A 26,657-nucleotide genomic window follows, 5' to 3' on the forward strand; every position below is an offset into this window, starting at 1 on the left:
ATGCAACTCTCCTTTAGCCTATAATCCAGTACCAAATCATAGCACATCCAGCTTAGTTGTAGTGATGGGGCCCTGTCTCAAAAGCTTCAAAGTAGTCCAGAAATGGTGATTTCTTTGGGGTTTACTTAAAAAAACCCCTATTTAAGCAAGATCACATTACTGTGATAATATTCAGTAAATTTGTAAATCTTTCATACCTTTCCTTTTTGTTTAGCAACTGTTAAAGCTCTTACATATTCATGCCACTGTTTTTGCCCTGAAGACTTACACAGCATTCTTAACATGCTTTATTGAAAAGATATAAGCAAAAAAATTACAGTATTGCCAAAAGCAAAGTGGAACAGCATCAGAGACTGGAAATTGCCAGGATAACTCAAGAGGTTAAAAATTTAGCTCTGATATGGAAGCAGATGGAATGAGCATGGACCTGTACAGAATGTAAACACGTTCTCTAGAAAACACTGAGGGAGACCCAGTTCATGTATGACCGAGACAGCAGTCTTAAAAACCAGGAAAGTTGTTAAAATTAATTAAGGAAGTTGCATTTTACAGTCCTCACAAACTGCCTAGACCCAGGGACTTGCAATTCCTCATGTTGATACTGCAGCATCTAAGCTTTAGCTTGCTTTAAAATTTAGTATTTGATTAACTTAAGACTGGCACAATCATTAATTTTATCTTTCAGTGTAAGGTTATCCCTATACGTCAAAACATACAATTCAGGAACTCTGAAAATTGAAAGAATAAAAGGGACTCCAAGTTCTGGGGGCTCTTAAGTGTTCTTTTAGAATACCAAGAGGAAATATATTCTCACTCTTATACTCAAAATTTTGAGTGTGTCCATTGTTTGACTGACCTTCTCCATATCAAGTTTAACGTAGCTGGGAAACATGTACCTGCCTGGCCCTGAGGTGGTGGGTGCTTCTAAAGTGTTAGAAGAAGAAGTCCATAACTCATTTTCCTTGACAGGATTCATAAAGAAAAGCAAAGTGTGTGTGTGTACAAGTGAGTTTTTCTTACTCTTATTGTTGCATATATGACTCTTCTAAAGACAATGTTCTTCCCTTAGAATTAAAACTATCTTCCCTTGGGCAAATCACAGCCTTACCTCCTGTCCTAGACTCTGTTAGTACCAAGTACTTCACTTCTCTGTTTGCCAAAACAATACAGCATCAGTAAGTCAAGCTAAACTGATCCAAAAGGAAGATCTTTGTTCTAAGTTTACACACTGTAACTTGTGGGCTTAGAAAGTTTTGGCAAGTTCTCCAGCTTTTTCCTAAAAAAATTTCACCAAGCCAAAACTAAATGTGAAGGACACTGCTAGGACACTGCTTATTGTGCAAACAATTTCCTGCTATGTTCCAGCATATTTTGGTCTCTCAAAAGAGAAGAAAATAATTCTCCTCATAGATCCTGCTATGTTATTTTCAGAAAATGTTTGGAGTGCTGCTCCTCCTTGCGCAGGATTTGTGCAATACCCCAGACTCTTAGGCTTCAAAGGTCCCATGCCAGCAGCCATCAGTGAGAAGGGTGGGCTGAAGCACCAGTAACTGTTGGGATCACATTTTCAACTAAGAACAGAACCAAAGGACTGGTGATTTAATGCAATGGTGACCTCCAGAGCAAGAGTGACAACAATTACCTGTGAAGTAGTTCAACAGAACAGAGAATACCTTTTTATGTCCAGAATACATCTCCTGCCTGAACTGCAGTGGGTAATTGGGAACCAAGGTGGTTGTTCAGAAAACTGAATTTGCAACTTCAGTCCATCTGCAACATAAAATGTGACACTGCACACCCCAGCTTCATAGACTACAACTGCCGCAATGGAGAAGTAAAGGCAGATGAACACACTGTTTATAATTTTCATGTGCTTCATTTCTGATGTCTTGTGAGGAATATAGCAAAGAACCAAGTTCTGAGAGCATGGCACTATGGAGCTACTAGACAACCACTAATTCTCTCAGTCAGAAAAAGCAGTAATACAAAGATTTTTCTTTTTTATCACGTTAATGGAGTTCCTAGGTATTTCCTATATGGCAATTCATTTCAGCGTGTAAGAGTAGAGCTTTGTTATGACTGGTGGCAGTACTAGAACTATATGCTGTCTTCAGTTTGAAGAGCATTGGGCTTCCTGGTCAATGCTTAAAAGCAAACAGATGAGAAAGATAAGCATTCAGTCAAAAAAAGAACACAAAAATTCAGGAAACTACTAAATAATTACAATAAAGCTTCATGGCACTTGCTTCACAAAACATACAGCTGCTACTTGGGAAACCTCTGTATCTTGCAGTATTGCAAACTAGTTTCAGAAACTGCAACTGCTCCAGATCCGTTGCAGATATGATAAGCTTCATTCCAGCAAAGAAATTGCTCATTTATGGGAGCTGGGAGTATTGCCTTCTATCTTCCTCTTACAGCAAGTCTGACCACTGAAGTCCAATGATACTAAAGTTCACATCCTCTACACCCCCCTAAGCAATGCAAACACACTGTCAGCTCAAGACAAGCCATGGACCTGAAATGCTGATGTCCAAGAATTTGAGCTGCTTGGTCAGCACAGCTGCAAAGGGTGCTTGTGGGAGGGGGGCTGTTTATTGTTATTCAACCCAGTCAGAGCTCTGGAAAACGCTTTCAAAGAAGGAAGTGGACACAGAACAAAGTGTGAGCATGGTCAGCTGGTTCTGTCACTTGATCCTCTCCAAATAAAACACTAAGCAGACTGTTCTCCATGGTTTAACGTTTTGCCAGGGTCCTGTTTGCAATGTGCTACAGACAACTAGCTTGATTAGAGCTTTCTTGGAATAGTACTGAGGAGAGAGCATAGCTGCTCACACGTACAGCGTTACTGAGCAGGGCACCCACAGTCATTACAGTGAGGTGTAGCAGAAAGCCATACCCTAGATAAGCCTTCCTGACAAAACTAGGTCAAAGAGTCTTACCCATTAGTTTCTAGATCAGGTTCTCCCACTTCTCAGAAAGTGATTCAGGTACCTAGATGCAGACAGGCAGTGCTTTTTGAAGCTGCCCAAGACATTCAAAACACACCAGGGCTGAGAGGTATATTGCAGGCCCTGAGATACTCTCAGGCATCACAAATGACACTGAACACCTGAACCACAGAGGGCTTCTTTTTAAAGCCCTGGATATCCTCTAATCTGATCTATATGTAGTTCACTGGAACATCTGAAAACTCTAACTCCCTACATTCTAAAAAAACACCAAAAATGCATTGTTTAAAAAGTCTGCCTGCTACGTTTTTCTACCATGTTTTTCCCTGTCCTCTTCCTTGTTCAGAAACAACACTTACCTGTTAACAATTCCACTTTCTTCAGGTGAGCCTGACCTCTCCAGCTCCCCCTGCAGATTCATCTGAATCTGCAGAAAGTATACTTTTAATGACATTTCAAAACCAGAAAAACAAAAGTATGTTAATCAGAGCTGTTTAAAATTACATGCTAGGTTTGAAACATTTACACTTTTAATAACAGAAATAAAGGGAAGATATGCCCATGTAATAAAACTGGGCAAAAGTCTACATTTCAAAGAATTACAGCAAGCCAATCTACAGTTAAAGAATCCAGGTCTGAAGACTGAGAAGTCCACACTCAGACATTAAATGTGGACAACTGTGGGCTGAAGATGACTGACTTTAAATTAGAGCCAGACAAACTGACTCCAGCACTGCAGGATCGGATGCCGTTATCCTGGCAGTATTATTCCACTGTTTGACATGAAATCCTTGCAAAATACCTACAAACACAGGTGTTCATAGGTATCTACTATGCAAGTCTAGGCATACAAAGCTGAAAAGGGTAAAGTAAGAGTCAATTGGTAAGAGAATAGGAGTTCCTAGACTACTAGCTTATAAAACAACACTTCAGAGCAGGCTGGAAAATCCTACTATTTAATTGCACAATCACTATAAAGTTCCAAACACAGAAAAATAGCTTTTACATTTAATCTTTAGCACAAAGACTGTAGAGCTACCCTCTGCCTCATCTTTAAGGTGATGAGGACCAGAATTTTTATCCTTTGAAAAATCAAGACAGAAGAAAGTACCAGATGCTGTTGGGGTTTTGGGGGGTTCTGTTTTTAAATAAAGAGGGAATCAGCAAGCAGCACAGAAGCTCACTTCAAAAATGAAAGAAAGACAAATGGAATTAAGTTTTATTGTACTTCTGGAGGCAAACCACCCCAAAATTTTGTCAGGAAAAGACAGCGTTCTAGTTACTGCAGTCTACAGAGAAAAACCAACAATGGGAACAGAATAAACAAACACTCCTTTGAGAAGTAGAAATATTTAATTCAGGCTTCATACAAACTATTAGTAATATACATTACACAAGTATCAAGACATGAAAAAACTTCTAAAATTCCTGCTGTTCATGCAACAGTTAGCCTCCTTTCTCCTCAAGTCCAGAAGAAAGCCAAAACAGGAGTAACTGAAGTTAATATTAATTATTAATAACAGCAAACTTAATATATTTCCTCACATCCACATGGAGGAAACTCATGAGAAGAGTTGTGCCAAACTCCATTTTAGGAACTCAAGCAAAAAGTTTTTTATTCAAAGTGACACTAGTGTATCTACTTTCCCTATTCAGAAAGGAACACTACAAAAAGCTAATACTGACTTGGTTTTATGAACAGAAAGAGCCTTTGGCACCAAAGGCCTAGCGTGCTCCTAATGATGATACACTTTACTATTACACAACTGTTAGGTGGTTGATTAATCACCTTCTGTACCACAGTTTTCCATTCTTAAGACACTGCTGGCTTAAGCTGCAGCAGTTGGAGGATGACAGGAACAAAGACATTTTGCAAGTTTCCCTCTTTACGAAAGAAATGTACGGACTGTACCCTTTATTGTCCCCCTGCAAATAGGGCATTTTCTAAGGGATGGTGCACATTCTTTGCATACCACTAAGTGACCACAGGGAATAAAAACAATAGAAACTTCTTTGTCCATGCAAACTTTACATGTTCTTTCCTCTTGCAATCTTCTTAATTGTTCTTCCATAGGCAAACCTGGAAAAAATAGTTAACTTTTTGTCAGCCTGAATATGTGTATATTTTATATCAAAATATATTTAGAGTATAGCCATACCCTTTATTTCCCCATCTGTACTCACTAAATATAGATGGCAGTAGGAAAATAAGAACATTTTCCAGAGTTCAGAAGTGGCATGCAAGGAACCAGTCTGTACTTTCCACTTCTGAGAGATGACGGACAGCTCAAGGTTGGAGGCCAACCAGTGTTTACATTTGAGCAAACGCTGTACTTTTCTTGCTTGGATATCAGAAACACAGAGCATAGCCTGACTGGTGGAAGTGAGCTATATCCAGGCTTGTAAACTTGCCTGCAGTCTGTTAACAGATTACACTACAGGACTAAGAACCAAAGCAAACTCAATCCCATGTCTGACAAGTGTTTATGTACCCAGCTGTTGGGTCAAGCTAGATGTCAGGGCACCTATAACCCACAATGGAAAAGCAGAGATGAACCCTCTTGCAGAATGCTAACCAACTATCCTCTCTCCAGTCTTTACCAAATACCTGAATGAGAGCTTGTATCAGGATCAAGTCCAGCATGTGCTTCAACTGCTAAGCTCCAGAAAGCTCTACATCATATGGTGCAAAACCATATTTAAGGCACATGCACTTAACTTTTGGTTAACTTTTTCAGTCCATTTTACTAAAGCAGAATTAGGGAGAGGGTAAAGCATAAAACCTACTTCTTAAACAAAGTAATTTTTTTATGTTAGTTATTTGTTCCACAATACCCTTTAAGATAAGAAGGCAGAATTTAAGGTACCTGAAACATCCTCTGTGGGAACATACTTCATGTTCTTCTCCACTGAAACAGGAGAAAAAAAAATCCTTGTCACGTGACTAATCTACATTGAAACAGCATCTGTTTGTTTCTTTTTCTTCAGGTTGCTATGAGAGCACTGGTTAGACTTCTATAAAATTATATCTTTTACAAACAAAAGAAAACCAAAGAGACATACCAAATAAATCTTTGTAGAGCACAGGGTCACAATCTCGTAGGCAGTTCCTGAATATGCTGGCTGCTTCATTTCCTTTCACTAAAATTGTATCTATCAGTTCCCTTGCTTGCAATGGTGTCTGAGTCTTCTGCTTAATAACATCATGCTCAGGTTCTGTTATCACTTTAGCTGATAGTAAACTCCCAAGGACTGGAAGTACACATGTTAAACGTTGGAATAAAGCCATGCGATTCTTGCGGATTAAGGATAAATCATCTGGAACGTAAGGAGGATTAGATATTTGTTAGGAATACACTACTCCAAGTTGCACTTCTTTTTAACAATAATTGATACATTCTTTACACTCTATTTGAACCATTTGCTTATTACACATCATTAATAAAGCCCTCAGTAAGTTTCACATAATGAACAGACTTAAGAAAACTACATAAAAGCAGCTTCTGAGCCAAAGCCCTTTCACCCAGGAAACCTCCTGCTCCCATCTCTAGGTTAAATGATCTGGGGGGGTCTTGTCTAACTCCACACTAGCGAGACTTACACTCTCCAGAGAATTGCAAAGAAAAAACACCTCTGCATAACATCAGTGCTAACTTATTGATAACCAAGAGGTTAACTTTAGTCAGTGTAGGCAAAATCATATCTGTACATAGAAGAAAGCTCTTCTAAGAGGTGTCCAACAGAATTATGTACAAAAAAACCCCAGAACAACAGCACAACCAGACTCTGGAGACTTTTTTAAGTCTACCACGACAATAAAAAAATTTCCATTCGGATTTAATGCTGAATCCATCCAAAATTTTTTGACAGAAATGAGACTAGGAAAGAAGCAGCCTTCAGTCAGTTTATAATTAAGAAGTTTCATTATGCTTCACAAGCTCAAATCCAGAAGGATTTCTTTAGGCTCCAAAACTTCTATGGTATTGAAGCTACAGGAAATGTTAAAGGCACATCAAATAAACACTAAATTGCTGACGTACATGGGCCGAGTCAGATACAGTAAAGCATATCTTTGGCCATCTTACAGAATCTGAATTTGCAGCAGTTTATGGACTCTTCTAGGAGGTGGATATGGTGGCTTACTGATTCAAGCAGCTTAAAGAGCAGGCAAATTTGGAAAAAAAATTAGTAGAGTGTGCCAAGTATTTTATTAACAGCAATATAAAAGCACACAAATGAAAAATGGCTTTGGAAAGAAGAGATGATTCTGAACCCTCGGCCCCTGGTATGAACTATTCTCCTAAAAGGGAATGAAACAATTCCCAGACTGCTAGTTCCATACAGATATCCTGACAATGCTTTTAGAGAAGCTGATCCTAATAGCAATGAAACTAAATCACTTAGTGAATCCAAATAAATATAGAAAACCTATACATATTACAAACCACTTCAAATTTCACTTTTATTTATGCCTTATATGTACCTGATGCCGCTTCTTCTAATTGTTTTTCTTTCTCTTCTTCAATCTTCTCATCTTCAGCAATGAGCAGATCAGACACAAGATCATTAACAGTCTTGTAGTTTTCTCCAGTTGTAAAGATTTTACTTTGCACTGTTTGCTTTATTAGCCTTCTACTGAATCCCATCTCCAAGGCAGCTTTAATAACAGGCGTGTTCATCATGACTGCATCTTCTGAATGACTCTCTCCAGGGCCAAAACGAATAACTAATCAAAGAGGAAAATCACCGTGTATAATATAAAGAATAAAATATCTATACAACCCAGAAGTCGGACACATCAATGTTACCTACACACATGAACACCTGGCAGTAAAAAGTTTCAGTAGTTAAACAGAATTTTTTAAAAGTAGTTTTAAAAATGGAAGCCAGTTACTTAGTCATGGATTGAATCCAAGATAAACATCAATCCATGTCATGCCTTTGCTAAAATCGAGGATAATCCAGAGAAACCATTGAGAATTCCATTGTGTCTTAACAGCTTTTTTTATACTATCATTTCTAACTTCAGCCTTGAAAAACGTCTTGGGGGAATGGGGGGAGAGGTGGAAATCTGTTTACAGTACCAACAATTGCTCTATTCCAAGTCTTGATCAGTATTTTCCATTCCACTCAGTAAGCACCAGACACATGGGACTCCTACTCATTGTCCTCAACCAGCAGGGACTAGGACAGCATAAAATCCTCCCAGAGGGTGAGTGGATTTTTTCCCACCATAACTAGAATCCAGTCCAGAAAGACTTCACTTTTATCAACTTGTCCTACCTTCTTCCTTAACCTCTGCTGCTCAACTGGGAGCATTTACTCAGCTATGTGCCTAAAGATGGAATTGCATAACTGCATGGTTATGACACCCTCTAGCAATTGTTCCACCAAGTTCAATACTTGCTTTGCTTAACTGAAACCCTGAAACTAAAAACCACAAATGCAGCAAGTGCCAAGCATTTAAACCCACAAATTTTAATATGAACTGCTAGCATGAAAATAAGGAAAATAAAAAACAAGATCTCTTAGAGGTGTTTCCTTGGACTTTATCCATACAACATCAAAACTACCTCACTTTTAGGGAACAAATGTAAGAACTGGCTATCCAAAGCTAATTTGCTTAGCAATCATTGAGTTTGCAAAATGCTGAAAAACTGTAAAAACATCCTTTAATATACATACTTGGGGGATCAATGTTTTCATCTACAGGCGGTTCAGAGGTTGACAAGAGCTGTGGAACAGAAAAGAACTACATTAGTATCAAAATACTGCTTTTCCCTCTATGTACCTTTCTAACACATTCTACCATCACAAACCACGCTAAGCCTTTTACCTGAGTGGTACCCATTAAATATTTTACAGGTAGTTACATAAGTCTGCAAATTTGTGCAACTATATAATCAGTATAAAGCTGGTGCTAACCACTTCCATGAAGAGGAGTTTGGCATACTTTTGCCATAAGAATTACAGATAGAAATAATTCAGGCTGTCCATGACTGATTTCTGAAATAATAATTACTGATCTGCATTATTCAGTGACACAGAATTTCCCTCTCTTAACATAAAGGAGCTCATGCCTCACAGGACTTTCCACAAGTAATCTGTAAAAGTTAAACTCTGTTAGTCCAAGACTAGCCATGGTTCAGCACCGGTTTCTCGTACATGATCATGAAGAGCATTTATCATGTTAAGAAGAGGAGAAACATATGCAGAAATGAGGCAGAAGGATGGACCAAACTCACAAAAAGGACATAACACTCTTCAACAAGGGAAAAGCAAAGTTACAGGACAGTAAAGTTTACCTGTTCAAGGAGATGGGGGAATCTGGCCTGAATTTGACTTACAAATTCTCTTCCTTTTACACGAAGCAGATACTCACATCTGGAAAATTGACATATCAAATTATACGTTCAACTTGCCAAAGAAAAAAAATACAGAAGAATGAAGGAGTTTAAATCCAGTGTAACTTAAAATACTTATGTTTCTCTTCCTTCAGAAGAGAAAGAGTACTCTTAATGGGAAGCCTGATGCAGCCTAGTGTCAGGTGACAGTTCGATAAAACTTTTCCATGATGCCCAGCCGCCACTAGGCTTATATATATAAATGCAGCAACTTTACATTCTGCTACTACTTGTAATCAAAACTGCATGTCATGAGAAATGATAGTCACTACAAAGTGCAGTGATGAACTGTTTCTATCTTACATGCATCTTACCATTATCTCCTACTCAAATCATTCAAAATAATTTAACAAAAGTTAACACCACTATCAAAGCCAGATCCACTTCACTAATTCAGAGTTTTATCTCCTCTGTACATTTACTGACAGGCTTAACACAGTAAGAAACAAAGCTGTCATTTAACCCTACACACATCATGTAGTCCAACAGTAGGTGGTAAATTGCCCATGAAAGCCTAGTTGGAGATCTACTATGAGAAGAACTATAATTAGCTTTGTGAAATTAATGCAGCTATTTCTGCCATTAATGTAAGTGGCAATTTTCACAGGCACAGATAGGAATTAGGTATGCAATTGCCATTTAATTAGGGGTGACATTAAAAAGTTATTTCTGTTATTTTTCCAATAGAGACATATTAAACAGCCACTGAAACCTTCCTCACAAACCCTTCCACATGTAGGAAACTAAACTGCACAAGCAGAAAAACTGGTTCAAGAGCGTTCAGCATGGGCACAGAACTAGAACAAATGAGTTACACATACTTCATTTCTCAACAGCCTATGCTCTCCTCAGTCTGCTTTCTGACTGCTTCTCTTAGACAAATATGCTCATTAACAATGCAGTCTCACTTGCTAATAGTGATTTAGGGATGCACATGGCCTTTAATTACGAGGTGAAAAGCATTCTATACCATGTTTAACAAAGAAATGTTTTAATTCAGCCCACCTTAGCATTTCAGAGCTTTTAAATACACATGAAATACATCCAAAAGAAAGAGTATGTCATACAGTGAAGTTAAACAGTACATACCTGCCAAAATTAGAAGCATTTAAGAATGTGAACAAATTATTATAAAGATGTTGCAAGTTACCTCGGAAACCACTTTGCATGCTCAATCCACGGATCATCTCCAGATTCCCAGCACCTTAACCCACCATCACAGCAAAAACACTTGACATCATCATTGCGCCCTTTAAAAAAAGAACAAGGCAAAATATCTGGCAAACGTTCAGACAATTTACCTAAAAGTAAATGCTGACATAGCTGCATGAATAAAACCGGAGCAGTCTTTCTTACCTACATAGTAAAAGCCAGCATCTGCAAGCTGTTCAGGCTGAACTGGAATTCTGGTTGGCCAATTGATGAATGTTTTAACACGTGCCTCATGGGTTTGCATGCTCACATTTGAAACATTGAAACTTGGCTGGTCTCGGGTGAGGTTTTCCACAAAAGAACAGTTTGGATAGTGCCTCCGGTGCTCTGACACAGCATTATCTTTCGGTTCCCAGTTACACAGCTGACCACCGCAGGTAAAACAAGCAACTTTGTCTGCTGTCCCCAAGTAATAAAGTCCAGCCTTTGCCAGATCAGTGGGTGAGAGAAACGTCAGTGGCCATGAGTGAAAGGTGCGTAGCCTAGCCTCTTCTGTACTCATAGAAGGATTGTAAAGCTTATGTCTCAAGAATGAAAGGTCTTCAGCTGCCCTAGTAGTTACTGGGTCTTGAGGAAAACTGGAAAAAGAGCCACTGAAATATCCAACTTGTTCTAAACTTGGAGAAAGCGTTACGGAATGCAGAGATGGTGAGAGACTGTTTGCAACTGAGGGCAAAAAGGCAGAACGAGACGACAGTCCAAGGTTGTTAACCGAAAGCATGCTTTGAACAAAACTGCAGCCAGGACATAGCTCTTTATGTTTTTCCATAGCATTATCTCCTGGTTGCCAGTTATCCAGCGTTAAGCCACAACTGAAGCACTTAACTTTATCCTGCACACCAGTGTAATAAAACCCAGCCCGGGCAAGACTCCGTTCTGATACCGGCATGTTAACGGGGAAAGCAGAAAACGTTGACATTCTGTAGAGTTCACACGATAGGTCATACTTCAGTTCACCACACACACCACTGTGCCTCATGATGCTAGCCAAGAAAGGGCTATCTTCCACTATATTCATAATGGACTGGTTTTGGAAAAATGGGACAAGTCTTCCTCTGGGAGGTAGTTGTGTGCATGAAAGGCAATTTGGAATAACCCCCACCTGTACAAAAGCAATAAATACTTTAATGTGTAACTTCAAATGAGCATGTGAATAGAATCTGCCTCGTGATTAACAGCTTTTTAACATTTGGAAAATTCTTGTAGTTTAGTTTACAAAACTGCTTTCAGTGCAAAAGCTGCCTCATCCCATTTTAACAATTGAAGAAAGCATGTTGAAAAGGAATTTCCCTTGAATCATATAAGCATCACATGCTTTCCGTTCTTTTGCATATCTAGGAGAGCAGTACCAATTTGTCAGGCTAGTGGAGGTGGGATCAAAACAGGAAAAACCTTAAAAGGGTTTACTGATCCTTTGTCAATAAAGAAACTAAAATTGGGGGCAACTAAAACAATATTGTTCTTATCCAGAACATATGTTAAGTGATTTAAGAACTACATTTCACCCTAGACAGCTGATAAGTATGTAGCTTATAGGCATGTATTTTAGTTTGAAAACCTCATTAGGAACCTGAAAAGTAGGGTTTATCAAGTTCAAAGGGCATACAAAAATAGAGACCCTGAACTGACATTACTGAACTGATCTGGTATATTTGCAACTACTAGCTCCCAAAAAAACTTCTCAACTTCTGCATATTGATGTAACAAGTTGTTAAGAAGTTAGTCTATACACAACTCCACATGTATTGAATATTAAGCTATTAGAGTAACAAATCCTATACACTGCCTCTGAGAAGGATGAACTCTCTCTGTTAACAAATCTCGAATATCCCCAGCTTTTCTGTCTACAACAGTGTCAGCACTGAATTAACAAATCATTTCAGTTTTAACCTGGTGCCTGAGTTACAAGTACGGAGTTATCAAATATAACATAAATTAATTGCCTTGTGTCGGGACATTCTGATGCTTTATACAGTTGAATTAAGTTTTTTCTCCATGCCATGTTTATGGTAAACAGAACCCCCAGATTAAAAAAAAATAATAAAATTGATTCCTTAGTTTCTTTATTTCTGCACAGAACTACCTCCCAGAGTTCAGACTGAAGTCCCTATTAAGGTGTCTACGCCTCCATATTGATACTGACTGTTCTCAAGAAGAAATTGTAAGTATCTGTAGTTTCAATCATCTAATTCTTTTAGGTGGAACAAAATCTGTAAGAAAGAAAGAGAGGAGTGTTTCAAAATATACAAAATTAGGTGCATGCAATGTCTATGCAAACAGAAATTACATAAATTAAAACAACATAAGCTTTTTTGTAATCATAGAACGTTAAGAGTTGGAATGGTCCTTAAAGATCATCTAGTCCCAATCCTCCCTGCCATAGGCAAGGACACCTCCCATTAGACCAGGTTGCTCAGAGCCACATCCAACCTGGCCTTGAACACTGCCAGGGGTGGGGTGTCTACAACGTCCCTGGGCAACCTGTTTCAGTGTCTCACCACCCTCACAGTACAGAATTTCTTCCTAATATCTAATCTAAATTTCCCCTCTTTCAATTTGTACCCATTACTCCTTGCCCTATCACTGCAGTTCCTGACAGAACCTTTGGCCTCTCCGTAGGCTCCCTTCAGATACTGGAAGGCTGCTATGAGGTCTCCATGCAACCTTCTCTTCTCCAGGCTGAACAGCCCCAACTTTCTCAGCCTGTGTCATGTTAGATAGAAAGTTTCAGGGAGTCAGCATTACACTGTGATATGGAGTGGATTTTACACACTTAATTTCCCTGTTACTGACACACATGCATAACTGTTTAATCCACAAGCAGAATTTTTCTGGCAGATGGATTAATTGGTCTACTTAATCACCAGCTGTATAATTAAAGGTAAGATCCTGTACTAAAGCTGCAACCATTTAAATTGGTTTAAGCTTGCAGATTCTCAAACGTGAACGTCCAGAGTTATAACACTGACTTAAAGAGCACTGGAATTTTTAATTTACGTGAAGCCAATTATATTTGACTTACAGGACATCAGCAAATCTAAACTTCGCCAAAAATTCAGGTAAGGCCAAATACAAAGTTTTTATATTTGTATATGTGAACAAATAAAAAATAATATATTTAACAGTCTAGTATGGAGCATCGGTTCCTAAAAAGTTCTTCCAGGAAAGGCTCAAAACAGTCACCATGACACAGCACTACGAAAACAGCCCCCTGCGCTAAGGGCACACATCTAGAGCACCAGAAGGCGCCCGGCGGGGTCTGTCCGTGGCCGCACCCCCAGCAGCCCCATGTCCCCATGCCCCTTGGTCCCTCCCTGGCTTCGCCAGGCCTCGCCCTCCGCTCCCCTCGGGAGCGCGGGGCCCGAGCGGATCCAGCGGGGCTGCCACGCTTCCCTCCACGGTCTGGGAAGGCACAGGACCCTCAGCCGCCCCGGGGCTCCTCCGCCACACCGGGGACGGGGACAGGCACGGGGACAGGCACGGGGACAGGCACAGGCACAGGCACAGGCGCAGCCGCCCCCACCCGCCCCCCCGCCGCCCCCCCCAGTGGCAGCGCCCTCCCGCCTGGGCTCGTCCCGGGCCCGCCCGTCCCGTCCCGTCCCATCCCATCCCATCCCATCCCATCCCATCCCATCCCATCCCCCTCCCCAGTACTCACGGCCTCCAGACAGGCCCCGCAGCGCGCCCCAGCCTATATGCGGTGCCTGGCAGGGAGCGGGGGGAAACAAGCCCCCGACCGGCACCGCCCCGCCCGGGAAACTCCGGCAACAGCGTCGCACCGGGAAGTCCCGGCGGCCGCCGGGCGCAGGCGGGGCCGGACGGGGCCCTGCCCTTCCCCTTCCCCCTGCGAGCGAGCGCCGCCGGGCGGCGGGAGCGGCCCCCGGGGCGGTGCGGGGCCCTCGACGCGGGGGCGCTGCTCGGTCGGGTCGTAGTGCTGAGAGGAAGGGAGGCCCCGGCCCTTGACAGCATCAGGGATCTTGGGTACTTTCCTGCCGGCCGGCGGGGAAACCCGCCCGCAGAACGTGCTTTCCTTGGCGGGGATTTCCAGCTCGGCGGGCGCGGCACGGGAGGGGGAGCGCCCGGGGGGGGCAGTGGCCCAGGCTGGGCTGCACACACAGATCCGCCGTCCCGAGCGGGTGGCCAGGACGGGGCTCACCGCAAACCCCGCAGTTTTTCACCTCTGCTCCTTGACACCAGTGTCGAGCTCGGCCGCATTTCCTAATATAGGCAGCTCTGCAGCCTGCGAGAGGGGAAGCAACGTGACAGGCGAAAGACCCCGGTCACTGAAAGTGACAGAGGAAGAACAAGAGGAAGACAAAATAAGATGATGAATTTCCACTGAAAAGGTTTAAGGCAGTATCTCTGAGTACAGAAATCTGAAAAACTTCCATGGCAGCTACCAGAACGCTGATCAAAAGTTCAAAATCTCCCAGCACAGTTATGGTCTGGCATTTCCTATGAAGAAACAGCAGATAAAAGATTTTAAAAAGCCCCCTTTGGGGACGACAGAATGATAGTAGGGTGTTTACACAACTGAGAACTGAAGATTAAAAATAAAGGAAGTGTGATAGAGCATTATGACACTAGTGGGTAATTTTCTGTAGCAGAGTTCCAGTAAGATGAGTTTGGAAGAGACTCATTCATATATTTTCTAAAACTGTTACAAATTTCCTGTCATATGTGATGACATTTATCATATGTAAGGATACTGTCACATTTGAACCATCTAACTGTGGTGACAGTACAGTACAGCTGCTACTGTTACACCATTTAATATCACATAATGATAGACATAGAAACCTTTGCATTTCAGCAGTTGCGCAAAACAATCCCAAAAAGGTCAAAAACTTTTTAAAGTTTAAAATGGTTACCAGATCACTGATACGTTGTGTTAAGGAAGTTGCTTACACGGAAGTCAAGGTTCAAAGTACTGTATCTGAAGAGTGACGGGGTGTGGTATTTAGTTTTGTTTGACATAGGGAACTGTTTGATGTCACATAAGGAACATGCTTGTACGTGCATGTGCTTAAAGATTTACTTTGACGGGTTATCTCCAGTTTTGGGACTTAAAGCAGGACTCCCCAAATGAAATTACGTTGAATCTATTATAAGATTCTTGACTTTTTACTGTACATTCTCCCAAGCCTAGTTAATCCAGTGTTCCTCCTTAACTCTGCTGCATCCCTCCCTCCCTCCCTTATGCCACTCCACCCCCAGCCACTATCTGCCCTTGCCCCTCTGTACCCTTCTCGTGCTAATCTGGCACTATAAACTGCTATTTCCTCCCCTTCCAGGCCTCAAGGCAAGAGGTTTCAGGTTCTCCCTTTCTGCTTGGCAGCCTCATGTCACAATGAGGAGGAAGGGAGGGGAGGAACTATGAAGCAGACTAAAATGCTTGGAATAGCAGAAAAAGATGTGTAGCTGCCCTGAGCTGTCAGGCTCTTTCAACTTGCTTTGCCTCTTTCAGTATAGTAGCAGCTCCCCCACTTCTCCAATCCCAGCAATTCCTTTGCTTTTTCTGAGAAAGAGATAAGAAGAAACTTCCTTCACTTAGCTGCAATGATGTCCCCAAAGAACATGAAGTAAGAACATAACTAATGGGCTGAAATTCCCAAGGAACAGTGCATTATCATCTGTATTCTGTGTATGGCTTCAGCCTGGGACCAGGGTAACTCTTCAGAAGCAGAAGAAGAGGACAGCAGTGGTGCTTAAGCCCTACCCAAGCTAAATGCAGGCTTTGGCTTTGGTTCTCTATAAATTCTCAGTCACATCACAAAGACTGTTCCCTATTCCAGCCCTTTCACCAGCTGAAGCAAGCTTTCAAGATCACAATCTTGACCTAAAACCCAGTAGCGTTGATAAACTGGAACAAGGCCTTCTACTTTGTAGACTTTTAGCTCTTGAGAGGGGGAAGAAGGCAGCCTTCAGAAAAAGCTGTCCTCAAAAAAAGGAAACTGCTTTCATAAGGAGTCCTATCTAATCATAGAGGTCAAAGTGCTAATAAAAGTGTGGCTGCCACATTACCAGTGTTTATGAAAATAAACTTAACGGCAGCGTTGGCTGAAACAGCAGAGGTGATAGAGCAAATTTCTGGAGGTGGAAGGCAGTGCCCCTGCAGCATGACTGCATTGTCAATGCCACATCTATCAAGTAACACAGACAGCCCCTGAAGTACTTGATATAACTGCAAGCCCAGAAGTCTTCTCTGGGAGGCTTAACGAATGTCAGTCTCCCCAAGCTGTCATCCTTCTCCAGTGCCTTCTCCCATTTACCATCCTCTACAATGTTAAAACATCTGGCTTTAATTGTGCCTTTGTAACACACCTCTAAATATCTATTGAGAAGAGAGAGGGAGAAAACACGCTGCCTTTTCCACTGCTACTGCTCTTCTGGCCCATAAATTACAGAAACAATACTATAACCTAGTTTCTCACCACCATAAGGGAATGCCAGAATATCTTGCTAGGATTTCAGCTTTACCAATTACAGGTGTTTTCTGGAGATACAAGTAGCTCAAAGTAGCAAATTAATCTTGTCAGTGCTATCTACAGTTTCAGTAAAACTGCTTTGGTCCTTAAACCTATCTAAGAATATAACCTGTAGTTGCTTTTTTGTCGCAGGGACAAGCATTCAGTTGGGTGAAGAAAAAGTACTCCACAAAACATTAAATGTATTACTTCAGCTGTATCTACAGCCTGCCTGGCTGTTGATATACAGCGATAACATAAAATATCTTCATTCCGAGCTGCTTTTAGGAGTTGGAAATTTGGCATTTCTCCAAGGCCTCACAAGGCTTCATCAGGAAGCCATGCAACTCATCTAGTGAACTGAGAGATAGAGGGAGACTCCCGTACCAGCTCTCCTACAAATCTAAATCCACCTATAAAACCTGTATTAAAACATAAAACCAGTGCCCACATTTTCGAGCTTCCCAAAGGTATCAAATGCCTCCATGGAACATGATCTACTTATTTTGAATTTTGGAGTGTTAATTTCATTGCAAGCATCAACTCCCGTTTCAGCAGCAAGGAGGTAGGGTTCATCTGTTAAACTGATCTAAGATGGTGATTAGCATTTCACAAAAAACTACTGAATGAATTTTCTCCAGAAGATATGGCTCATCAGACCCTTGAGGACACAAGAGGAAGATAATGATGAGAGAAATAGGAAAAAAGTAAATAGTAAGGAAAACTTGGGAAAAACCAACTTGAGGCAGAAAATACTAATTGTAGATAAAGAGCTACTACCTATCAAATGAAGCCAAGTCCCAAGAGCAGAGTAGTTCTGACATCCTGTAAACATGAGATCAGATAAACTATGTTTTGTTAATCTAGGTGGGTGCAAACTGCCCACTTTGTTTTGGCTGAACACAGCAACAGGGCACCTACATCTAAACCAGCAATAATGATTACTTTTTTCTTTTTTTAAATGAGAATTTTTAAATTGCATTTGGGCATATAGCAAAAAAAAGAAGTATAAACCTCACAAGGAACAAATATAATATCTAGCCATTAAGGGCAGCCATGACTCATCGTAATAACTCGAAACGTTCAAGAATAAAAAAACCAAAACCCAGAGCATACATCTTGCTGCTCCCTTTCTGAAGGTCAGTACATTCACAGTCTGCAAAGTTTCCATTCCCTTTTCACGCAGACAGAGTTTTGTTTTCCACATCCTCCTACTCAAAGGATCACGAGTACAAAAGTTAAAGTTTACCTTAATCAGTTGTGGATTTTCTCACATTTAGTGCTCAGATAAATTCTCCCATTAGCCATGAATAGCCTCAATAATGTATCAAAGTCACACTGAATAAGTTGAGGCTTTTAAATCAGTCAGAAACTCTCTTTGATTAATGTTTACTTGGAAGATAAAAAATAATCAGAATGAGTTGCAGGAAGATCTTGGTAAATGCTGAGTTCAATTGTCTTTCTAGATTTGAGAATCTGATCACTTTTCCAAGTTTTATTGTATGCTTCTAGGAAAACCAGTTTTGTTCTTCTGGTGATATAATAAACATTACATTCAACAGGAGATAGAAGCATGAAGAATGCCAAAGAAGAGATGACTGGATTAAAATGAACCACATTTAGGTGGAAAGAGGACCACCTATCAAGGGAATCAAAAGGCTTCAATTCAACTGCATCAAATTATGTAAATTCAGAGCTCCACATTCCTGGTTCTTCCAAACGAGTTGTCTTTCTAAACAGCAGGTTGGCTGCTTTGACTCCAAGTTACTGCCTGCTGTCAGAGTATGAAAATTTCTCTAGATCTGATTTCCCTCATTTATTCCCCATCATCTCTCTGTGGATTTTAGATCCTTCCTAAGGTGTTCAATTTACTTTAGTTGAACCAACTGTTGCTGTTCATGTTCTTGAGGAATCTTTTATTCAAATTTTATTTTCAATACTCCTTCGATTGAAAGACAATCAGATGTGACACTGTTTAATTTCCTGAAGACTACACTGGACGTTTACTAGATTCAGGAAGATACAAGTGGTTTGTGGATCACACTTTACCTAGAAAATGAGTCATTGCCTTGACAAAGTACTCTGTTTAAAAGGCCATCTACCTCAGAAATTAAATCGTCTTTTTAGAGGTTACAGATACAAGGTGAAGTTTTGCAAAGTATCTGTATCACAATTTCGAATGGCACGTGGGAATTCACTAACTCCCAAAAACCCACATGCAAAGAGAAGCTTAAGTCTTCTATTACCACATGCAAAATAAGGCCCTAATTCTGTAAGCAAAACCAGAAATCTGAGCTCTGTGCCTGAGTTCCCAATGCAGCTAATGGGGAACTGATCTATTATTTAGAGCAAAACAAAACCAAACCAAACCCTTTTGCAAACTGAACAAGCCTTAAATCAGCTCTACTTGAACAATGGTAGCACAAGCAGTTGTAGCAGTCACAGGTTTCAATGACAGGAGCAGGGGCTGCTTAGGTTAATCCCACTGGCAAATGGTAGTAAAACTGCAGCCTGAGAGAAGCTGGGCTTTCCCTTTTTATATCCTGATGCACAACACCATGTTTCTAAAGAGTATTTTGAGAGATAAGACAAATCATAGTTGTACTTAAACCCCTTTGACTTCTTAGGACTTAGAGGAGTAAATAAATTAAAAGTAATGTAACATGCATTATTGAAAAAAGAAGTATCCTTTAGACTTTACATTAAATTTGTCACATTTTCATAAGAATATATTAGGGGGAAAACATAGAAAAAGCAGAAGAAGGATGATGAGCCTTTGATAAGGGTTTAAGCTAGTATTTTCTGGCTGGCAGCTACAAATTGAATATTAACCTACATACCAGTCCCCACTGGATGCACATAAAGGGAGGAGGTTCATGGGAGGAGCAACCAGCGCTAATCAAATTAATATAAATTACTATTTAGTGAGAAGGTTAGAAGACTGGGTTTCCAGCTGCTGGAATTTGCTGTCAAATTGTGACAGATTTGCTCTTCAATTGTTCAAACAATTGAAAAGTTATAGAGGTAGAGGGGACAGACAGATGCATTCTTATACAAAAATTATTGCATAAATGAGATGCTAAAATCAGGCTAAAAAACCACACTAGATGTCATGCTGAATACTCACTTGTTTGGGGTTTTTTTGTGGAGTAGGAAGGAAAATTGCTCTGTTCCTAGTGCACTCATTTAGAAGGACCACCTCAGACTTGAAAAACAAAGAACATACTGACAGGGCTTAATTTAGCATCAAGCAGTGGCTGCACTGACCTAAAATCCATCTATCTCAGTACCAGCCAGTACCAGACATCCCTGATATCAGCTAATCTGTTTATATAATGAAAGCCATCTCAACCTTTAATACAATAATCTGGGCCTATTATCTGAAGTTCAGTGTTATTAATTGTGATAATACCAAAGGATCACTTCAGTCCTCATTTTATGAACAAAGATTTTTGGGGAAAAAAAGTTTGCATCCAAATCGAAACATTCTTGGGTCAGGAATTCAGAGTGGCAGCAAACACAGCTGGCTTAGGAAGCAGGAGGTAGATGCTGAGTTCATTACCTCACAGTGCTGCTGAGAAAGGATACAGCAGCTTTGGAGAAGCAAAGGGTCCTTTGTTTCTCTATTGAGTAATTTCAGCAAAGAAAGACCATTTTCAGCTGAAAAAGCAGTGTCCTAAAGATCACTGAGATCAAAGAACGAGAAGAGAAAGGACAAAGTAAGGTTCTCCCATCCTTCCATTAAGCAAGATTAAAGAAAAAAAGCATCCTATTCCCAATACACAAGAGCAATAAGAGCATGTCTTCAACAAAAAGAAAACCCTGGTAAAATATGCTTGTACAGCATCTGAAAAATTAAGCCCCAGTCTCTGAGGCCTTAAGTCATTACTTTAAACAACATGATTGTCATAAGTTGACATGAGATGGATTTTATCTGGCTCTGAAAGCATATTTAAAAAAGACACGACCAACAGTTCTGAGATTCAAGGTGCTTCAGGCTTGGGAATAGCAGAGATTAAATTGCCATCTAAGGTCTGGCACAGAAGTTTCAATATCCAGTGTGTTGAAGCCTTAAGCATACAGCATCATTTATAGCACCACCATTAAGAAGAACGAATGCAAGGGTCTCAGTAAAGTACGAGTACCTTGGGGCTAGATACTGGCCTCTTGCCCCTTCCTTATGACTTCCTTAGTTTGATTTTAAGGAAAGTTAACTTTTATCCTATCTCAAAGCTCTTCCTAATACAGTTTTGAATGGACATCTAACTAGGAACCTGGCTTGTGTCTGAACTTTGTCAAACAAATGCTGTAGGTCTCCAGAACACTGTCTCCTTCACTTGGCTACCCAGTTATAAGAACAACATAAGCTACTGTGAGAACATTTCCAAAACTAAACAGGTTATCTGCCTCTGATAGAATATACAAGAATTTGGCCTTGACCCAGGACTGTAGGAGTTTCTGTTTTCTGTGATTCTGTTTTTCTTACTTGGAAACAATAGTGGAATTCATGCCTGGGCAGTTCAGAAGGTTACTGCTTCTGAAGCTGCATTTCTCAATTCACAGCAATTGCAATAAAAAATGCAGCGTACTTCAGACCTTAGCACATTCAGCGTTACCACAGTGATTTCCCTTCTGCTGGATCCTGTAGAGTAATTAAAAAATTATCTCTTTTAAAATGGAACATTGCATGTACATACGAAGCTGCTCAGTTTTGCATCCAAACATGTAGACCTATGGGCCAAAGCTTTGCAGACTGAAATACTTATACATTGTGAGTGCTATTCTTCTGTTTCTGTCCTTTCAAATCTCTCTTTCCCCCTCCAGTCACTTCCTTTCTAGCCACTGCTAATTTCCTGCACACAGAAGATGAGTACATTTATACCATATTCTGTTTGTCAAACGTTGTTTTGTCCCTTTAGTTATTACACACAAGTACTCCTCAGCTGACAAGTTGTCAGCTACATTGTTTTCAGGTTGTCAGGCCTCCCACATTACGATATACTTGCCCAGCCCCAGCGAGAAAGACTATGGCTTTTTCACAGACAAAGATAAGCCAAAAAAATTTACCATAAACCAATTTATTCTGTTCAACAAATAGTTGAACAAAAGACAAGCCTCTGCAAAGTGATATGTGTTTGTCTTCTGGAATATAACACTGTGGCAGGCACTGTGGTTAGCTATAGAAGGCAGGCATGCTACAGCAACTCTGAAAACAAAAAGAGTTGCTGACCAACAAAACTCTTGGGAAACACCAAAAAAGGGTGCAGAATTTGAATGTCAGGAAAGAGAGGGACAAAGGTTACAATGATGCAATTGGCAAGAGAGAATCATCTAGTAAACCATATAAGGGCTATAGGATAGATATATATGTCTTAGCTGGTCAGTCTTTATAGTCAAATGAAAAGAAAAACATACCTTTAGGATGTGTTTTTGTATTAAATCATAAAATGAATTACATGCACCACCCCGAAGTGCCTTTTTCTCTCTGTTAATTTCTAAGGAGATGAGAATGTTAAGGCCCTAGCGAGGCTGTTCTGAGGCCACTAGGACAAATAACAAAAAACAAATCTGTTTTTAATCTCACATTTTTGTAAAATCATTAGGAGGCTAATGTAACTATAATCAATGGACTAGGGAAAATGATAAATGAGTTCATGGTTGCTCTACATATATATATGTTTTAGTGCATGGTTTATGTAGCAAAGGCAGGAACCCAAAAGTTGTTCTCACAAACTGTACCTGTAATCTGGCTGGTGCACTCTGGTGCCGTTTCTACAAGCCACGGGAGATACAAGAAATTCTATAGCAGGAAATTATGGGTAAACACAGCAACTCTTCAAAGACATTTTTCTTTTTGTTTCTGTCCATTTTCACTTTTGTTTCATCATGGACAGGATTTGATAAAAATCCTGCAGAGAAATGAAACTGAAATTTTTCCTTTTGGGGCAGGGGATCAGAACACATGAAATAGGTTTTTTGGGTTTCTTTTTTAATGAACTGCTGAGTGATGGGTTTTTTAGAAGATGATCAGGAAAGCATAATTGTTTTACTGGTGTAATTACACAGAATGAGCTACGGCAATAACTTATTCCTAGTAGGACACTAAAAACTATATGTAGGTGTCCATTTGGCAGGCCTGAGCTCATAAAACACCATCCCAGAAGGCTCAGGCTTGTTAGTCACACGCACGGGTCCCAAAAAGCCTCTTCTGAGCAGTGAGCACCTTCTCTTGGGTTAGGCTAATCCCCCCTGCAGCTAAGGGCACCACTGTTCCCACTGCCACATCTGAATTTGAAAATCCAGGTAATCACCAGTCATGGCAGCTGCATCTCACGTTAGCAGCAGTTCTGCCATCTCATCCTCATTCTGTACATTCAACACGTGAAGTGCAGGAGGTGACTGCTGTTGGGGCAACGAGGTGAGAAGTGAAAGTATAGGGATGAATAGCTCCTCGGGAGGGTGGTCCTGCAGAAGAGCACAACAGTGCATTTCACACATCAGGATTTTGGAAAGCTGAGCAGTCTACGGGGTGGGTTCAGGCACATAGAAACTTTTAACTTTTGACATACTTACAAGATGTGGCATGGGGCCAAATTTCACAAACAAGGAGTCAAGATAGTCAAAATTATCTGGCTGCTCCCACCAAGGGCTGTGTTTTCCAGAGTATGATCCATCATGCAGCGTGACAGTGGTATTTTATTGCCAAAGAGGCTTCAGTGAATCCTCAGTGAGCTTTCAGATTGGTTTCTGTGAAATAAACTCTCCAGGGGGACAGGATATTTGGCAGCATTACCCTCAAAGTTTGTGGGAATCATCTTTGAGTATTAAGATATGTGAGAGTTCATGGGCTGAATATGGATCTCCCCAGCCTATGGAGTCAAGGACTCAGAGCAGCGATGCACACCGCTGCTGCAGAGACAGAGTGTTTCTGTGGTGAACATCTGCTTTTCCAGCAGACGTATTCAGCAAGGAAAATCCATCCCTGGAGTTCCTTGGGATAGCTACTGTCATCATAAATGCTACAGACCACACACCTCTACGGAAAGCTACTGTGAAGAGAGGGAAGCAACACAGCCAGACACTCTCTCCATCGCCTTCCCCTTGGGATCCCCCTTACTCCCAAAGCCCTCACCCCATCACCTCCTGCACCCAGCCACTGCGGAGCCCACAAGGCCATGCTTCCCCCATTTGTGCCCCGAAAGAGAGACGGAAACAGCTATCTCTATCCCTGAAAGAGAAGTTACAGGATCTTGTTGACTCACAGCACAGGAGAAGCCAGGATTCAGGTAGATCTGTGTTTCCTGGGCAGCCTGTGAACTGGAAGAGATCCAGCCCTGGCAGAGCACAGACATTGCCTGACTCAGTGTCACCCACATGCAGCAGTGTGGTACCCTGAGCAAAGGACAATCTGGGCAGATCATGTTGCTGCCATGTGGCCACATTCCTGGAGCATTCTTCACAAAGAATTTAAATCATTAAGAGGTGTGTGCACATCAGCAGGTCATAGGCTGTAACTCAGGCTGTTAACCCACAACACTGTTTCTGGTAACAGGAAGTTAATAGGGTAAAAACTGGTATAAAGAGGGAGAACAAAGTACAGCATTGTCTGCAAGGATTTAACAGCCCCTGTGCCAAGTGCTGAGGGTGCCTGGAGTTTCTTCATAATACCAGAGTTTAGAGGTACTATTGCAATTGTGTACAAAGAGTTATATTACAAGAATTCATAGAATTGTAGAAAGGCTTGGGTTGGAAGGGACCTTAAAGATCTAGTTCCAGCCCTGCTGCCATAGGCAGAGACACCTTCCTCTAGACGAGACTGCTCAAACCATCTCCAGCCTGGTCTTGAACACTTCAAGGGATGAGGCACCCACAACTTCTCTGGGCAACCATCATGGCTAGGCTTCACGAACGAAGATTTGGGACTGGGCAACCAATTCCAGTGTCTCACCACTCTCACAGGAAGGAATTTCTTCCTAATAGCTAATCTAAGCCCACATTCTGTAATCACATCAAGTGCTATATAGATTTTTCTCACAGATTTTATCTTCAGAGACTCCTGCCCTTCGGTCATACTGAGTCACTTGCCATTTTTTGAGTGTAGACTCTGAGAATTAGGGTTAGGAAACATTCCTGGCAGTTCAGATCTTGCACTTTCTCATTGTGTGCCAATCCACACAGGACAAGCTCTGTGCTGGATGCTGGATGCTGAGGCTCAGTCTCACCTACACATTAGTTTAAAAGAAATTGAACCTGAAGAGAACTGGGTGTAATAGATTAAACTTTGGTTTTTTTCACCCATTTTTCTTGTATCAGTTGACTAACAGAAAAAAACCTATTTTGTCCACAAACTTTGCCTAGCAGAGTTAATTCTTCTCTGTCAACTCTTTTTGAAAACAAAACTAGCTTGATAGTGACCATGCCTCATTCACTTTTTCTCTAAAATTAACACAGAATCCTAAGTTAATTAAATTATAATCAAAATTAGAGAAAAAGATCATGGATTTGCTAATCTTATCCTGTGTAATTAGGCATGACAAGTCTTTTGTGTTGCTTGTCTCTATTCCATTGGAAACGAAGCAACAAAATACAAAGCAGAGACCCAGGGAGATAATTTGATTTCCTATCCCTTGGATTTGCATAGGTGTATTTTTTTTAAAGCGGTGACTTAAACACCCCACAAAGCACAGACACTCTCTGCCTGATGCAGGCCAGTAAGAAAATGCCAAAAAGGGGCTGGTGGTGTTTTAGCACCACCGGGTGGACAAATAAAGGAAAAAAAGTTCATTTTTGAGATTGGATGCATGGGTGTCCTGGCAGGCAGTGGTCCCACGTTGGGGCAAGAGCCCTGAGCAATGCCTCAACCTCACGCATGTTGTTCTTCTAATTGACAAGTATCTCAGGAAGGTCTCATACCCCTTAAATCATGAGGCTTTGTTACACTGCATGTGATCCTTGAGTCTGGAAAGTCATCTCAGAAAACATTAGATGTATAAATACAAACATAATATCTGTAATAAATAGGACCAAAATAGAAAACAAACACAATCTGTAATTTTTAATACAGAATTTCAGTTGTCTCAGAAATAGTTCAGACACTTCTCAGTATTTTCTGACATTTTTTGCCTCCCTTGAAATCAGTGCTCCAGTAGGTAAATAAGTGGGTTGTTCCTTAAATCAAAGGGAAAAAAAACCCTCTTAATGTAGTATTTCAAAGTATTTCTTACACCCCAACTATTCTACAGGCTTTTGGACGGTAACTGTTGTGGGTGGCTGGCCTTGGACAGCTTTTAATACTGTTCATAGAAGATATATGAAGACATGTAACAGCCGTAGCTACACAAGAACTGCTTTCCCCTGGCACCAGATAAGATAGTTTGCTGAATTAAATAAAAGCGTGTGCACCCCTCTACCTATATTCTGTGTACTTTACTAGCACACTTCTGCCTAAAGCTTTGGCCAGCTCTATGTCCTGTGACTTACCTGTTATGGATCTGGTTTTTGGATTACAGTACAGCCTAGAGAGCCCTTTGTGCCACTCCACAAATGCACATGCTGTCTCTTTGCTGAGGCATTTACCTTTGGCTGACATAAGCCAGGGAGAAAATGAAAGCATGAGCCACTCT

The 26,657-nt window shown here is 40.9% G+C and overlaps 1 protein-coding gene and 1 long non-coding RNA gene across 2 annotated transcripts; one reads left to right on the forward strand and one right to left on the reverse strand.

Moving 5' to 3' along the window:
* Nucleotides 1-4,143: 4,143 nt before the first annotated feature.
* LOC113944491 (inhibitor of apoptosis protein-like) lies at nt 4,144-14,323 on the reverse strand. The gene is made up of 10 exons (XM_027637706.1): nt 14,226-14,323; nt 12,711-12,777; nt 10,712-11,669; nt 10,506-10,605; nt 9,257-9,335; nt 8,637-8,685; nt 7,435-7,677; nt 6,015-6,269; nt 5,819-5,860; nt 4,144-5,031 (listed from the first exon to the last, which is right to left on the reverse strand). The coding sequence occupies exons 2-10, from the start codon at nt 12,750-12,752 to the stop codon at nt 4,838-4,840; spliced, it is 1,962 nt and encodes a 653-aa protein (XP_027493507.1). The 5' UTR covers nt 12,753-12,777; nt 14,226-14,323; the 3' UTR covers nt 4,144-4,837.
* A 112-nt stretch (nt 14,324-14,435) lies between these two features.
* LOC113944548 lies at nt 14,436-15,575 on the forward strand. The gene is made up of 2 exons (XR_003526726.1): nt 14,436-14,548; nt 14,795-15,575. It is a non-coding gene; the product is annotated as an uncharacterized LOC113944548 (long non-coding RNA).
* Nucleotides 15,576-26,657: the final 11,082 nt, after the last annotated feature.

The sequence above is a fragment of the Corapipo altera genome, unplaced genomic scaffold (genome assembly GCF_003945725.1).
Source record: "Corapipo altera isolate COAL_440 unplaced genomic scaffold, ASM394572v1 0, whole genome shotgun sequence".
NCBI lineage: Eukaryota > Metazoa > Chordata > Aves > Passeriformes > Pipridae > Corapipo > Corapipo altera.

Coding starts and splice junctions, on each gene's coding strand:
- LOC113944491 (XM_027637706.1), bottom strand. CDS start 12,752: ATGATTGAAACTACAGATACTTACAATTTCTTCTTGAGAACA. Junction 9,336..10,505: donor CATGCAAAGTGGTTTCCGAG/GTAACTTGCAAC, acceptor TCAATTTTCCAG/ATGTGAGTATCTGCTTCGTG. Junction 5,861..6,014: donor GCTCTACAAAGATTTATTTG/GTATGTCTCTTT, acceptor CTCCTGTTTCAG/TGGAGAAGAACATGAAGTAT.